Source organism: Parambassis ranga, chromosome 5 (genome assembly GCF_900634625.1).
Source record: "Parambassis ranga chromosome 5, fParRan2.1, whole genome shotgun sequence".
NCBI classification, from domain to species: domain Eukaryota; kingdom Metazoa; phylum Chordata; class Actinopteri; family Ambassidae; genus Parambassis; species Parambassis ranga.
Window position 1 is genome coordinate 8,858,827 of NC_041026.1, and position 16,053 is coordinate 8,874,879.

The 16,053-nt window shown below is 44.0% G+C and overlaps 1 protein-coding gene across 3 annotated transcripts in view; it reads left to right on the forward strand.

Moving 5' to 3' along the window:
* The window catches only part of LOC114435587 (solute carrier family 12 member 5-like), a 129,905-nt gene that overhangs the window by 108,197 nt on the left and 5,655 nt on the right, over positions 1-16,053 (forward strand). For all 3 annotated transcript variants that reach the window (XM_028405378.1, XM_028405379.1, XM_028405380.1), the window contains 18 exons: positions 4,192-4,246; positions 4,813-4,943; positions 7,224-7,471; positions 8,626-8,837; positions 9,241-9,408; positions 9,595-9,693; positions 10,479-10,536; positions 10,605-10,779; positions 10,868-10,986; positions 11,271-11,369; positions 11,452-11,571; positions 11,943-12,047; positions 12,547-12,715; positions 13,000-13,195; positions 13,603-13,772; positions 13,858-13,989; positions 15,387-15,494; positions 15,888-16,013. In XM_028405378.1, the coding sequence (XP_028261179.1) occupies positions 4,192-4,246; positions 4,813-4,943; positions 7,224-7,471; positions 8,626-8,837; positions 9,241-9,408; positions 9,595-9,693; positions 10,479-10,536; positions 10,605-10,779; positions 10,868-10,986; positions 11,271-11,369; positions 11,452-11,571; positions 11,943-12,047; positions 12,547-12,715; positions 13,000-13,195; positions 13,603-13,772; positions 13,858-13,989; positions 15,387-15,494; positions 15,888-16,013 (2,490 nt within the window). The remainder of the gene's footprint in view (positions 1-4,191; positions 4,247-4,812; positions 4,944-7,223; positions 7,472-8,625; positions 8,838-9,240; positions 9,409-9,594; positions 9,694-10,478; positions 10,537-10,604; positions 10,780-10,867; positions 10,987-11,270; positions 11,370-11,451; positions 11,572-11,942; positions 12,048-12,546; positions 12,716-12,999; positions 13,196-13,602; positions 13,773-13,857; positions 13,990-15,386; positions 15,495-15,887; positions 16,014-16,053) is intronic.

Below are 16,053 nucleotides of genomic sequence, written 5' to 3' on the forward strand. Positions count from 1 at the left end.
TTAGGTTACCCTCATCCCCTGAAAGTGGGACGATAAAACAGGCCACAGGCTCTGGGTCAGTGGGAAAAAAGATGTTGCACATGCCTGCTTGCTGGAGCAGAACCCTGCTGCTTCTAAAACCGGTCCAAAGAGCAGTCCAAGCTGTTCGTTTCAACACTGACACACAGAAGATTAAAAGAGATTGCTTCCCAAAGTGAGATTAAGGATTATTTGGTCATGATAGTCAGGGTTTTGGCCCGCTAAGTTAATGGCTACTTTGTTTTGTTTTCCATCTGTGGTTAGAGTTGGCATTGGAAACTATTGGTTAAGGTTAGGCAATAAAAACCAATGTGAGTGGTTAGGTAAAGGTCATAGATTCATAACAATAAACACACTCCCTTCCCTGGTCGCTATTTTTGCTACCGTTGCGACAAGAAATACGCACGCATGTTCTGCGACATGTCCAAATATATCCAGGTTTTTGCGCACAGCACATTGCTTCCAGTCACATTAAAGGTAGGAAATATCATTCTGATGCACTTTTTGTTAAATTAGTGTAACTTCTCTTTACAAACCGATAGCAACCGATTAGTTCGGCAGTTTTGCATTAAAACGAAGAATATGAATCATCTGTGGAAGCTATAAAACGCTAAAAACATCAGCCAATCCTCCGGGTGGACCCTGTGCGGAGTATTGGCTGGTTGTCACTCTCTTCCTGCTCTGCGCACACCAGAGAGGTACGTGCATGATGGCCGAAGTCACAGACCGTAGCTCGTCTTCAGGTAATGTGCGTCCATGTGATTGGGAGGCGTGGCTTCGGGGTGAGCTCCGAGAGAAAGGGGCGTGTGTTTACTTTTGAAATCTGGCTGACTCCCACTGAGTTTTCAAAATCTCCTACCCTACCTTTCAAAAGTCATCTACCTCTGTTGTTTTCTTTGTACATTTTGTTAGTGCACCTCCTTCCTCCGTCCGCTATCAAAGCTTCGTTGTGGTGATCCATGCAGATTTGCAGCCAATCAAAGTACGACCTTCAGATACCAGTGGTGACTTTGCAGGACGGTCAGAGTGATCCGTGTTTTTGTGACAGCCGCTGATTGATGTCCTTGTCCTTGTCCCTTGTCTTGTCCATGCCCACAGGGTCATGTGAAATAAAAAGTAGGTCGCTGCTAAAAGTAAATGTAAAATGACCGAAGGGGATTTTACACCCACACACACACAAAAACTCATCTGGTACCTGTGTGTCCGGAGCATGACATTTCAGACAGGATAAGTCAAACCATCAGGAACTTAAGTGGAGAATAGAGTTGAGAATATCAATCTGAGAGGACACGATGATGAGCGATGAGAGGTTGTGTCTGGAAGTTCTCCTGGCAGGTTAAAACCCAACCGTTCGCTTGACCCAACCACCCTAATTAGTTTCTGCTCCATACGTCTGTCAGGATTTGTGTTCCCACACTGCACATGATGCAGCTGACAGCAGTAATACCGGCAGACTTACCACTCCAACTTCTTCATCTTTATAACCGTGGATTTCACAGAGGTAGACAAAGACAGGCCTCTGATTTCTTGCCAAATACTGCTGATATTGCCAGCTGAAATCACAGCTGTCATGGCTGTACTCAGTTTATCAGCCTAAGCTATCTCTTCAGCTGATTACGGTTAGCTCCGTGAGCACTGGCTGAAATTAAGAGCCTGTGAAAAGGTCTTAAATATGCACTAAAGGAGCTCCATGTCCCAGAAAGGGGATAAAAGGGCAGCATCATCGTCATCAAGCTGCTCAAAGCAGAAAACACAGAAAGAAGGGAGCAGCATTGTTTTTTGTGCTGCAGGCTAATGTTAATGAGCCTTTGTAACACAAAGTGTGAGCTCTGGCTGTTTTTGAATCATTAAACCACAAAACAAAAACAAAACAAAAAACAACGTAGCTATCTAATTATGTACAAGAAGTGACTGATAAGTTTGTGGCCTGAGGTAAAAGTCAACTTGAACTCATCCAACACCTTCCATATTGACCTAATTTAACAACTAATGCTCCATGAAGATGAAGATGAAGATGAAGAGGAGGAGGTCAGAGGTCACCATTTTCACCACATGCTAGAATCTCGGTGCATTCATGTGATGATGGTGCACTCAGATGTATAACTGGATGACCAGTTTAAAGACACAAGCAAAGCTTTTACTTCACTGTTATTGAATTATATGTACAGCGTGTTAATCCGTCAGTCTACTGGCTTTCCTGTACAGTTGTGTGGTTGTTCAGCCATTGGGTATGCGACCGGCTACCTCTGCATGGCCGCCGTCCACATCAGATAAAACACTTAAACAATTACTGTCTTATCTGTTGTGGTGGGAGACGAGCTTGTGGCCTCATTATGACCAGATTAGAGAGGGAACAGAGCCCCACTCACTCCTCATCGTCAGTCCACGGGGCCCCTCAGGTGACATTAGTCACGTTAGCAGACAAAAAATACAATAATGAAGCAAGAAAGTAGAATCTGTTGAAGGAGAGGCGCTGACTTCTCCTTGTGCTTCTCTTCCTGTCTCTTGATGATGAAAAAAGACACTCTGAAATTCAACAATAGCGTCTGAAGGAATAATGAAATCTTAATGCTGTCTTGGTGCTGTCAAACACACTCTCTTTCTCGTTGCTTCCCACTTTGTCATGTTTTATTTTGCCGGCCCGTTCTTCCACTCGGTGCGTGCGTCCATCCCTCTGTTCCTCTGCAGGGCTGGCATGCCAACATGCCCTTACATTTCTTACGGTGTTTTGGATACCATTAGATTTGTCATTGGTTGTCTGAATGTGCTCTGACAGCTGCTGACAGGCCTCGTGGCATATTATTTATCTAATCAACAAGCAGGCGGCGTTAGCGTTTAGCATAGCTGTAAATTGTTGTTGTCCTCACATAAACTCGGAAAGCAGGGTGACTTTATTGTTACACACCACAGGGCTGATGCTGGGACAAGGTGAACTGCAGCCTGATAACCCGGAGATAGTTAACTTTATTTCATCTGTGTCTCGGCCTCACAGTCTCTTATAAAAATATAAAACATCTACCTTTATCCTTCCGCAACACATCACAACACTTCCCTGTTTGAAGCTTGTGAGGCGTCATGTTTTTGTGTTAAGCTTGATTTAAATTCTGCTTTATGTCGGCATTGTTGTGGCTTAGCTGGATACTCATTCCTTCATGAGCTAATAGAAGATGAAGAATCTACCCGCTGCTGTACTGCAGTAAACTCAGAACAAGCTCTGTATTCATTAACTACTGCTACTGTTATCAGCTGCTGCTTTGTACATGCTCACAAACAGAGTGGGTCACTTGCATAGCAGGTCAACACAGAAAGATGGACACTGTGGTACTTTAACTGGTTGTTTCTCACTCAAGACTGAAAACTAATCCTCATAAAATCAGTGTCTTCAGTTAAATCACCCTTTAGATAGTTGATGTGTGTATATTATTATTGTATAAATATTATATTTATATATTATTATATATTATTATTATATTATTTTTGACTCCATTTTTATTTTTTTTCTTAATATTATATTCTTACTAATTTTGTATAATTTTCGAATGTTTTTAAACTCCTTATGTCCTAGCTGCTGCTGTGAATTTATCTAAATACATTTATACAACACAGTCTGCATGGTGTTTTTAAAGGTGCTATATAAATTAATACATAATAATCATAAATATATCAAATTAATCAATTGAGTTGAGTTCAGAGTATAAAAGTATGAAAGTGGCAGCGTGACAGGAGGAGAAAAGAAACCACACAGCTACACGGAGAGCAAAGAGCTTAAAACTCAGAAAAGTCTTACAGTCAAGAAATCTATGAAGTCAAGAAGGATGCTGAAGCTGCAGCCGAAGCAAGTTTTGTTGTGAGTTAGCACCAAAGTATTTGTGGTGCTGCACCAGTCAATCAATGGAATGTTGTGAAGGCTGAGGTGGTCTTGGCCACTGACCCTCAGCCTGCTGCAGGCTGCTGCTTCTCTGCCTTAAGTTGAGCACAGTTTGTGATGTTTCCAGTTTCAGCTTAAGAAGTTGCTTGTCACATGTGGAGGACCATTATTTACGGCTTCATGCTACATATTTTGGTTTCAAACTGTAAATGATGGCAAAGTGAGAATCAACACTCGCAGTATATCCAGAATGTGGTGAATACGATCTAACGTGTCGCCTCCCCTCCCTCTATCTCTCCCTGCAGACCATGCTGACTGCCATCTCGATGAGTGCCATCGCTACCAATGGAGTAGTGCCAGGTGGGTGAGCAGACGACGGCGCCACACAGTCATCACTGTTTGAGACTGTCCGCTTCTGAATTTCTATTTTCACTGATTACTTTTGGCACATTGCACCCAGCGCAGCTTGATATCTCCAGAAACATTAAGAGCTTTAGTCTGGGATCTTGTGCACTTTAACTCGCCGTCACACAACATTATTTACACAAAAACAAACCTGCAGCCAAATGGCTGCCATGAAAATCAGAAATGTGCGTTTGTGACGCATCCATGTGCACAGGGTGCAGTGTGGCTGCATTTTATAATGTGAGTTTACGTAGTAATGATGGCCTGCGTCTTACCAGTTGGTGTGCATACAGCAGGGGTCAGAGCAAATTACAGGCTTGTGGAGGAATGTGGAACGGTACGCCAATTATAACTGTCTCTGTTATAACTGGTACCAGCCTTTATGCTGCTCCAAAGTGCTGATTAAGGCCTATTTATTTATGTTGTGTTAATTTATTTGCATGCTGGTATATACACAAATACACAAGAATGAACGTAATCACACTTTTCATTTTCATTTCTTTTTCTTTGTTTGTGTGTAGCTGGAGGGTCTTACTACATGATATCCCGTTCGCTGGGTCCTGAGTTTGGGGGAGCAGTGGGGATCTGTTTCTACCTGGGAACCACCTTCGCTGGAGCCATGTACATCCTGGGGGCCATTGAGCTCCTCCTGGTAAGAAATATCTGTCAGAGTTTTATTTTTTTTTTTGCATAAACTTCATTTATTCTGAAGCAGATTCTGGATCTATAGCCATATCGTTGAACAGCAGCCATGTTTGTTTTTGTGAAGGTGATAAACTCACAGCTCTATGAGGAAGTTAGTGTCATTGTGCTGCAAGTGCAGCAGTGAATACAACCTCCCGCTTTAGATTAAATTATGTTGGTTATACATAAAAGGTTTTGGCCAACATCTCTGGTCCAAGAAAATCTGGAGCCAATATTGGAAAAGGTTCAATGATTAAAGGCGAGGAGCCAAACCAAACCAGCAGCACAGAGGTACTTAAAATCAATGTCTGGTGTCTGCTGGGAGCGTGGATAATCTTTCTTTTATTTGAAAAGGTAGAAGTACAATGAGAAAGGAAGATTTAACACATTTAATGTGGAGGTCCGGTCAGACCATTGGAATTGCAGTCAATGGAAGTGATAAAGTCCTCTGTGCAAGCTGTATCGACAGATTAAACCGTCAATGCAGCTGAGTGTTTCCCTGCCTGCCTTAATTGGAATGGGTGTTGCTCTGCGCACCAAAAGTGAAGGTGTCTGACAGAAAATATCAGATTAACACCAGTATTGTTGTGTACCACAACCACAGGCTGTGCTCATTCAGAGCCCTTCTGCTGGTATTTTCCAATTCTTCTGTGGAGTCCTGGAGGTGGTCTGTAGCGCAGCCCACACAGGGGCCTGGACCAGCGACAGCCCAGGAGGAAATGATGGCAGCAACTGAGTAAATTGAACAAAGGCTTATGGAGTTTGCTCTCAGCAGCTCACTTTGTAGATGGTCCCCTCTGGCCTTATTAAATATATTATTAGATTTTTTTTGTAATGTACAAAACAAAACATAAAACACGTTTTATTTAGATAAACTCTAAAAGAAGCAATAAGACACACATAAGATGAGAAAATAAATAAGACAGTAATGGATATTACATGTTACAGTGTAAAGTGCAGTGTTGTGTGTTCATGTTTAAAACCGACTGCAGGTTCATGAAAGGTCTGAGGACCAGTGTAAACCTGGTCAAAGAGTAAACATGAACACATACTGTACACACATAAGCCCCAATCTGAAAAAATCCAGGACGATATTCCTGCAGTCAGTGCAGAAGGAGATAAAAATAAACACTACACTCCTAACGCAGATGAAACGTAGCATCGCACAACGAGCCACCAGCTTTTGTGACTTCTTTCCCTTCAGTTTATTCCCCCCCCCACTGAGATTTGAAGCTATTTTTTTCCTCTCAGTTTCCTCTTCAACGTGAATTCTGATCAGTTGATAAAATCTTTCATCTCCATCTTCATTCCCTTCCTCCTCTTCCTCGTCTTCCTCTGCATTTTATTCTACACTTCTTCCACTGCAGTCCCCCCCCCCCCAATGCTGCATGGAGCATTGGGTAATTATGCAAATACTGCATTAGTGAGAGATCAAGACAGCAGCAGAGAAACACGACCATTCCTTGAACCAGCTCTCAACACGTTGGTCCAGTCTTATCAACAAACCCGAGTGTGTGTGTGTTTGTTCCTTCTGGATGCCTCTAATGGATATGCAGAGTTTGATCATGCCTGGAGGTTAATTCTGTCTTCTGGGTCAAAGCTGGCTTAGTTTCCATTGTAAAATAACAATCCCTGCAGAATTGTACGGAGCGGATCTGGAGAAGGCTGATTTGAATATGTTTCATCCTTCCACCCGAGCCAAGAACACAAACTGATGCTGCTATTTTTAGGAAGCATGAACAGTTCACAGTGAAGCAGGAGATTTGTTTGCCTGCTGTTCTTAGCTTCTCCAGCCAAGTGGCCGCACCGAGCCGCGACTCGCTGCCCGTCCCTCTCTCGCTGCTTTTCACGGTGATTAAACAGTTTGGTGTGGAAACTGAATGATGAGTTTGAAAAAAAGAGAGAGAGATTCCCATGCTTATGTAACAGCCTCACCATGAATCATCTAAAGCTGATGACAGATACTGACGAGCTAATTAGGGGGTTTACCGTTTTATATATGATGGGACTATTCTTAGATTGACCCGTAGTAATAATTGGCAGTTAATTTTTGAATATTAATACCGTGCTGGAGTTCTTTAATTAAGCTCAGTTAAAATAGCAGCAAGTATTATGTGAGCTGCTTTGAGCTTCAGTAGAGGACTCTTAATGTGAGCATCACGTGTTTGTAAGGCTAGAAAAGTGAAAATCCCCCTGGATGCAAAAAGGTGTAAAACACAACAATGATTTAACCCTTTTTTTATTTCAGATCTACATAGTGCCCAAAGCGGCCATCTTTCCTCTGGAAGGCCTGGAGGGCGCAGAGGCGGAGGCCGCCCTGCTCAACAACATGCGTGTGTACGGGACCATCCTGTTGACCTCCATGGCCACAGTGGTGTTTGTCGGGGTGAAGTACGTCAACAAGCTGGCCCTGGTGTTTCTGGCCTGCGTCATTCTGTCCATCCTGGCCGTCTACGCCGGGGTCATCAAGACCTCCGTGGATCCTCCCATCTTCCCGTAAGCAGAATCTTAATGCCCAGTTCGGATTTTTTGGTGAAATCCAATTTTTTGTTGTTTACAAAAATATGCGACTGCTACCTCCTGTGCGCTCCTGTGTGAACGGACCGTGACCCCAAAGTGACCCGCATGCGCAGAAGAGGACACGACATCACACAATGTGTGCTTGCGTGGCTTTGTTTACATTAATGTCCGATCATAGCCGACATGATTACAACCAAATAATATTAAGAAGAATGCTGAGAAGGAAGAGAGCAGTAGCTGCGTGTGCATATAGTGATGTGACTGCTTTTAGCGACACTGACTTCTCCTGTGTCGCAGAATTGTGACGTCTGTCGACTTTTGCGTCAGTGAAAGGCGACAGACTACTACAGAATTGTGGCGACCTCAGTACAGACTGAGGTCGCATTGCAAAAAATCGGATACATATCTGATTTTGGGACCACATATGAAAGTGGCCTAGGTCGGATATAAAAAAAAATCGGAACTGAGCTGTTCAGACTGTCATGACAATATTAGATACAGGTCACATTCGTGCAAATTTGGGTCGGATTTGGGTCACTTTAGCCTGCAGTCTGAACGTAGCCTAAGTGGAAGCCATTGAATGCACAAAACACAGCTGATAAAGGCACTAACCTTAAAGCTTGAGGAGCATTAAATTGCTAAGTTTAAATGAATAACAATGAGATACTGCTTTGACCTAACACACTCTGTAATCCATCATAATCAACATATTTTTTCCAGGTCCAAAAAGTTCTTGTCTTGCAGGTTGAAATGGAGCTCATTTGTGCTGTGTAAAGGTCATATCAGTGGTTTTATTTCAGCATGCAGTTCTAACACATTTCACCCTGAAATATGGTTATTAAGAAGCTGCAGGAACAGTCATGTGTAACCTGGAAGCCTGTTTGTCATCCCACTTTTTAAAACCCAGACGTCTAGACGTGACCTGCAAAAGAAAATCATTAAATCAATTCTCTCCGGGGAGCTTCTCGAAATTTAGAACAAAAGCTGTTCCTTGACTGAGTGTTTTCGTGTTTATAATCAAATGAAAATTTTTGATTTATTGTTTTTACTAAAGATAGAGCAAATTTCTCTCTCACACACACACACTAACCAACATTTTCGTGCTTCCCCCCCCCCCCCCCCCCCTGCAGTGTGTGCATCTTGGGGAACCGCACTTTGGTTTGGAAGAGCTTTGACGTTTGTGCCAAGACCATTGAGACAGCTAATGGGACGGTGACCACCCAGCTGTGGAGCATGTTCTGTGATTCACCTTTCCTCAACGCTACTTGTGACAAATACTTTGTCGCCAACAACGTGTCTCAGATCCAGGGGATCCCCGGCGTCACCAGCGGAATCCTGGCAGGTCGGTTCTTCATCTGCTGCCAGTCTGACAAAATGCTGTCAGTGCTTATGGGCTTTATTTCCCATTCTCCATTTGTGCACCGAAATGGACGGGTTAGATTGAAAAAGTTGGTTTGGGTTAGAACAGACCTTTTCATAACTTTAACTACATGTTACAAGACCAACTTCTTCTCTCTCTTCTCCTCTTCTTTGCTTCTTCGCCTCTACAGAGGCAGATTTTACATACCAGTGTAAACACAGCTCATTTTATTTCTGCATTAGGATAAACTTCATATTTTATAGATGTCTAAAAGTCGGTATAAAATAACTTAGTTTCACAAAGAAGGTTTGTTTTTTGGGTGTGAAATTGAAATGAATGAATCTGCTTGTCAACATACATTTCATTTTCTTTACTACTAATCCAGAAAACCTGTTTGGGAACTACTATGAGAAGGGGGACCTGCTCGCCAGGAAAAACATGGAGTCCGTTGAAGATCAGGACGACCCTCTGACTAACAGTAACCGCTACGTGTTGGCCGACATCACCAGCTTCTTCACACTGCTGGTTGGCATCTACTTCCCGTCTGTGACAGGTGAGAAGCTTCTTTGTTTTCTTTTCTTTTTTTACCGATAATAGTTTGTGTGTTACATTTCTGTACACTGTGTGTGTCCGAGTTGTGTTTGTGCATCAGAATGAACTGACATTCTGCTGCTCGTGGCACCATGTGTGTGTGTGTGTGTGTGTGTGCTAATGTTTACCACTGTTATGCTCTCCTCAGGGATCATGGCTGGATCCAACCGCTCTGGAGACCTGCGTGATGCCCAGAAGTCAATCCCCATTGGAACTATCGCAGCCATCACCACCACCTCCACTGTCTGTATCCACACAATACTGCCCTCTGCAGGAGACTGCCGTGTCACTGCGCCACACCAACTTCAACTCCAAAATCTAAATAAGAATGACAGAAAAATGAAACGACACTTTTCGGAATAATGCATTTGTTCTGATAGTTGAAAGGGATCTAGAGTTTAGATAGGACAGTGTGACTAAAGGACAGGTCTTACACATTTTTATATTATAAGTAAACTCATTAAAATGATGGTTCTGCTGCTGCAAAAACACAGTAAGTGGCCTGCAGGGAGCCTCATAATTAAAGGTCAACATTTTAAATTCTAAAAGCACAGCTACAATACCGGTCTAATCCTAGGTAATGGTATGTTGTATCAGAATACGTCTCCTGCTGTAAATTTATTGTCCAGACAGTTATGGCGCTCTGCGATTACAGCAGCCATCTTGAACACCTTCCAGTATTCCTCAGAGTAATCAGCTTGGAATCCACACAAATTTGATTAGGACTTCTAATCGCATCATTGGGCTGCCTGTGCAAACCACAAGTTAATAAAGCTGAAGGATACTAGTTACAGTGTCGCTGATCTCTCAGATGTCATTCCAAGCAAAATCAATTGATTGCCAATACAGATATAATTCGTTTATCGGATAATTAAGTGCATCCTGAGCAGGAAAGGTTTATATTTTTTCTAATCTTGTCACTTTATAAACAGGTCTCAGCTTACAAAATATCCCAGCTGGTTTGATAAATATCAAATAGCCTCCACTGTGAAACCACTACCTCTGTCTCTTTCCTGATCCCCACACTGTCAGACATGTCCAGTGTGGTTCTGTTTGGTGCCTGCATCGAGGGAGTCGTCCTCAGGGACAAGTAAGTCCAGCCTCCATTTGATTTATTAGAACACCGAATAAGATTCTGACTCTGTGAATCTCCTTTAGGTTCGGAGAGGGCGTCCACGGAAACCTGGTGATTGGCACGTTAGCTTGGCCGTCACCATGGGTGATCGTGATTGGCTCTTTCTTCTCCACCTGTGGGGCGGGCCTCCAGAGTCTGACAGGAGCTCCTCGTCTCCTGCAGGCCATCGCCAAGGATGGCATCGTGCCTGCCCTCCGGGTCCGTTTTATAACATCATTTAACATACAGAGGCTCAAAATGACCACATAGCAGTGGTGCTAATGTGGTTTTTTTTTCTGTGTTGCAGATTTTCGGCCACGGGAAGGCCAACGGAGAACCCACGTGGTCCCTCCTGCTGACAGCTTGTATCTGCGAGAGCGGGATCCTCATTGCCTCCCTGGATGCAGTGGCTCCCATCCTCTCCATGTGAGGACTGAAACAAAGTCTCTTGATTTATTGCTATTTATAAAAACCAACAGTGGGAGATTTCAGAGCCGCCAGTGCCCCTGCTATTTCTTAAATAATCCAAATGCCAGATTTTATGAGCTTAGCTCGTCAGCCAAAAGGAGAGTCTGCTGTTTTTTTCTGCTTCGTTGATAAAGCACCAAAGTCAATGCTATGGATATGAACATAACACCCCCACCGGACTCATGATATCACAGTATATAAGAAGAGCTGTAAAACTGAGTTTCTGTCTTTCTGTCCTGAAGGTTCTTCTTGATGTGCTACATGTTTGTGAACCTGGCCTGTGCCCTCCAGACGCTGCTGAGGACTCCAAACTGGAGACCTCGCTTCAAGTTCTACCACTGGTTGGTTCAGCAAAGAGAAACAGCAGCTTTTTTTTTTGTATTCTTAAACCTGTTTTTAAACACATCTTGTCCGTCTCTACAGGGCTCTGTCCTTCCTGGGGATGAGCTTGTGTCTCACTCTTATGTTCCTCTGCTCTTGGTACTATGCCATCGTCGCCATGGTAATTGCCGGCTCCATCTACAAGTATATCGAGTTCGCAGGGTGAGTGCAGCAGAACCCCAGGAGGGATTGGATTGGCTGGCATGTGTATGTGTGTGTGTACTGTATATTAAGAGTGTGATGTTTCCAAGTCAGCAGCAGCAGCGCCCAGATTTAAAGGGAAATTGGCGTTTTAGCTCCACCGAGTGGGGCTTTATTTTTAGATTGGCTGGCAGATATTCAATATTACAGACTCTGATAAACATTAGCAGCAAAAAAGTGTGATTGACACATCCCTGCTTTTAACCAGGCTCTTTGACTTTTAAAACAAAGTGTTAAACAAACAGAGGAGTTGTCTCAGACCCCCTTCAGCTCCTCCATCCATTTAATAATCAAAACTAATGACTGAAATATTGATTGTGTGTATGTCACAGTGCGGAGAAGGAATGGGGTGACGGGATACGTGGTCTGTCTCTGAGCGCCGCACGTTACGCTCTCATGCGGCTGGAGGAAGGACCCCCACACACCAAGAACTGGAGGTATGATACACACTCTGCACTGCTGTTATGTCATGATTATTATTACCCAAAGTGATTAACAACATGTCTGTGAGCGTTAATATGATTCTCGCAGAGGTCCAACGAGTTAATGAATTAATAGGGACAGCAGTGGCGCAGAGGTATAGCAGGGTTGTCCAATAACTGGAAGGTTGGTGGTTCGATCCCAACTCCTCCCTAGTCACTGTTGTGTGTTCTTGGGCAAGACACTTCACCCTAGCCTGTGGTGTGCCTTGCTAGTCATTGTATTGACACTGCTTGGCAGCAGCCTTAAACAAATTCCTCTGGGATTACTAAAATAAAAAAAATAAAATAATACTAACGCATCAACCTTACATGCTGTTTTTCTCCGTCTTTGTCTCCCAGTTAAGACTTTTACTCAGCCAACTCGGCCATTTCGCCTTACTTGTGCTCCTGAGCTTCTTTCTGCCCTGTATTTTCACTTTCTCTCCTCTGGGCCCCCCCCCGACTCTCTCTTCAGGCCACAGCTGTTGGTGCTGGTTAGTACGGATGCAGAGCAGAATGTAGAGCAGCCTCGCCTGCTGTCTCTGACCAACCAGATGAAGGCAGGAAAAGGCCTCACCATTGTCGGGACAGCTCTAGAGGGAACCTTCCTGGAGAACTACGACCAGACTCAGCGTGCAGAGCAGGTGTGGAGGCTTTCACATTTTAATGCTGCGCAGAATAATTCATCATTTCAGCAGCAGAAAGACACTGAATCACTCAGAATGACAGCATAATGTAAGAGACAGAAAATAACTACAACCAGAAACAGTAACATGAATTATAGCAGGTAGAAGGGTGAAGTATGTGGTGTTCCATCCCTATAGAAATAGAACAGCCAATCAGACCATCACAGAGCGTGTAGTTATGATACAGGCTTTAGAAATTGGTTTGATTTGACCTATGTTTTTTTTTTTTCATGCCATTATAGGCGCTGCGTAAGCTGATGGAGACCGAGAAAGTGAAGGGCTTCTGTCAGGTGACTGTGTCCTCAAACCTGCGTGATGCTACATCCCACCTGCTCCAGGCCAGCGGGCTGGGAGGCCTGAAACATAACGCCGTGCTGGTGTCCTGGCCGCGCAACTGGAAGCAAGGAGACGAGCACCAGACCTGGAGAAACTTTGTCGGTGAGTTACAGGGAAAGAAAATAACTCCATCCAAAAACCAAAAGCTTTGACTCTGCATGAAAGTTGGTAGACTACTGGAACAGGGCTCAAAGACATCAAGCTTCATCTAAAAACAGACAGTTTCAAACTGTTTGTATGTCCAGCTGGATCATCTCAGATCCCACCCAGCTCCAGCTTTGGAGTAGCTCCGTCTGATATTCAGCCTCCCCCCTGTGTAGAGTAAAAAAGAGAATTCAAGTAGAAATGTTGAAGATTTATTCACCAGCAACATACCTATGTACAATACACTTACACCTCTATATAAATATTGACAAAAATACAAAATATGCTGATAAATCCAGCAGTTAGAGTCTGTGTCTAGATGCAGTGCAGCTGACAGCTCTTCTCTCTCTGTGTGTGTCCTGCAGAGCTGGTCAGAGAAACCACCGCGGCTCACCTGGCTCTGCTCGTCCCAAAGAATATCTCGGCCTTCCCATCCAACGGCGAACGCTTCACCGAGGGTCACATTGACGTGTGGTGGATCGTCCATGATGGAGGCATGCTCATGCTGCTGCCCTTCCTCCTCCGCCAGCACAAGGTACAGCTCTGTAACACACAAAGACAAGTACACAAGTGTATTTGCCACTGCCCGTCACATCACCTAATGTCTTTTCTCTCCTCAGGTTTGGAGGAAGTGCAAGATGCGCATCTTCACCGTGGCTCAGATGGACGACAACAGCATCCAGATGAAAAAGGACCTGACCACATTCCTGTATCATCTCCGCATTGACGCTATGGTGGAAGTTGTAGAAATGGTGAGTTTGCATCAACCGCTATGCCAATAAAAAAAATCTATGATGTTGATCTATGTGGTCCAAAATTTAAATTGTGGCCTTGCAACATGAGTGAGTCAGAATCCATGCAGCATACTGCCTGTATGTGTGTGTGCTGAGTGTCGTCATTAAACTGCAGTGGCAGCACATATATGACACTTGCTGTTGTTTGTGATGCAGATTTGCACATGTGTGTCGTTCTCTTTAAAGTCAGAAGCAAATCCAATGCAATGTGACGATGCAACTGTCATGATAAGCAAACCCGATTTGTGCAAAACATCAGAACTGAATAGTGTTGGTTGTAAGGTGCTACTTACCCATTATCAGTGTGTTACCTACATCAGATCAGCTTGCAGTCATATCAACATGTCAAATGATTTAAAGGTAGGGTAGGAGATTTTGAAAACTCAGTGAGAGTCAGCCAGATTTTGAAAGTAAACACATGCCCCTTTCTCTCGGAGCTCACCCCGAAGCCACGCCTCCAATCACATGATCACATTACCTGAAGATGAAGTGTGTGACTTCATGCACGTACCTCTCTGGTGCGCGTAGAGCAGGAAGAGAGTGACAACCAGCCAATACTCCGCACAGGGTCCACCCGGAGGATTGGCTGATGTTTTTAGGGTTTTATAGCTTCCACGGATGATTCATATTCTTCGTTTTAATGCAAAACTGCCGAACTAATTGGTTGCTATCGGATTGTAAAGAGAAGTTAAACTAATTTAACAAAAAGTGCATCAGAATGAAATCTCCTACCCTGCCTTTAAGGCTGCAGAGATTTTAATTTTACCATGGACAACACAGGAGGAGTTTCTGTGCACTTGTACAGCTTCTGTTGCTGTGCAAGTGCCGCTATGTCATGATCATCATCTACTGTTCTGGTACTACATGCAGTAATGAGAACACCCAGCAATGCCTCGGGCGCGGCCAGACGCTCCAGTGAACACCGCTAGCATTGCTTACACGCAGGGAGGCATGAGGGTGCATGACTGCTGTGATCATCGGAAAAAGAATGTGAATGACAGCATGAAATTCAGTATGTTAAGAAGTCAGTGTGCTTCATCTGCAGTTGCTTGTTACAAGGTCAAAGAAGTGTCTGAAACCACCTGGAAAACACAGCGCTTGACAGTTTTGTTTTTGTTTCTTTGTACAACCGAAGTGCCACAAGTCTTGGAGGGAAGCGCTGTCTGAAAAGTGTCAGCATGTTGTATAAACACACAGCCTCTTACTTCCCCAGGTGAAACTTCCTCTTTGTTGGGAGAAAAGAAGCAGCTGGTGCTTGCATCTGTGTCAGGGTGTCAGAATGATTACTGGAGAAAGATTTTTGGCGATGAATTAACTTGAACCACATGAATTAAAACATGTTTGTTTCTTCGTAGCATGACGGTGACATCTCAGCCTACACTTACGAGAAGACTCTGGTGATGGAACAACGGTCGCAGATGCTGAAACAGATCAATCTGACCAAGACCGAGCGTGAGAGAGAGGTAAGGAAGTTTGAGGGAGTTTTCTTTTGAAAATGCACTCAAAGATGCACTCGTAGACCTGACATGACTTGACAGGCCGACTTGCCGTGGCTTGGCTTGATTTGACTTGACTTGACTTAAGCATGACACACAGGCCCCTCTGGACAGAAGCACAGCTACGGTTAAATTAGAGCAGTGGGACACCATATTCATCCTCTCTATATCAGCCACAATAGCAAGTGCTGTGCTGTTGTGTATGACAGCATGATGATGTTTTGACAGACTGAGAGAATAGAAGATATTGATCTCAGTGTTATGCTATGCATGCAGATCATCTGCTGTTCTGACCTGCGTCTCATAAAATATGAAAATAAAGAAGAACTTCTCCTCTCTGCTTCACTTGTCTCATCACAGATCCAGAGCATCACTGATTCATCCCGAGGTTCTATCCGCCGCAAGAACCCAGCTGCCGTGACCACCCAGCTGAGCGTGACTGAGGAGCCGCCTGCAGCCAGCAAGGAGGAAAAGCCTGAAGAAGAGGTAAGATCAGCTTCTTCAGTCCGGCACAGCTGTTTGGAGG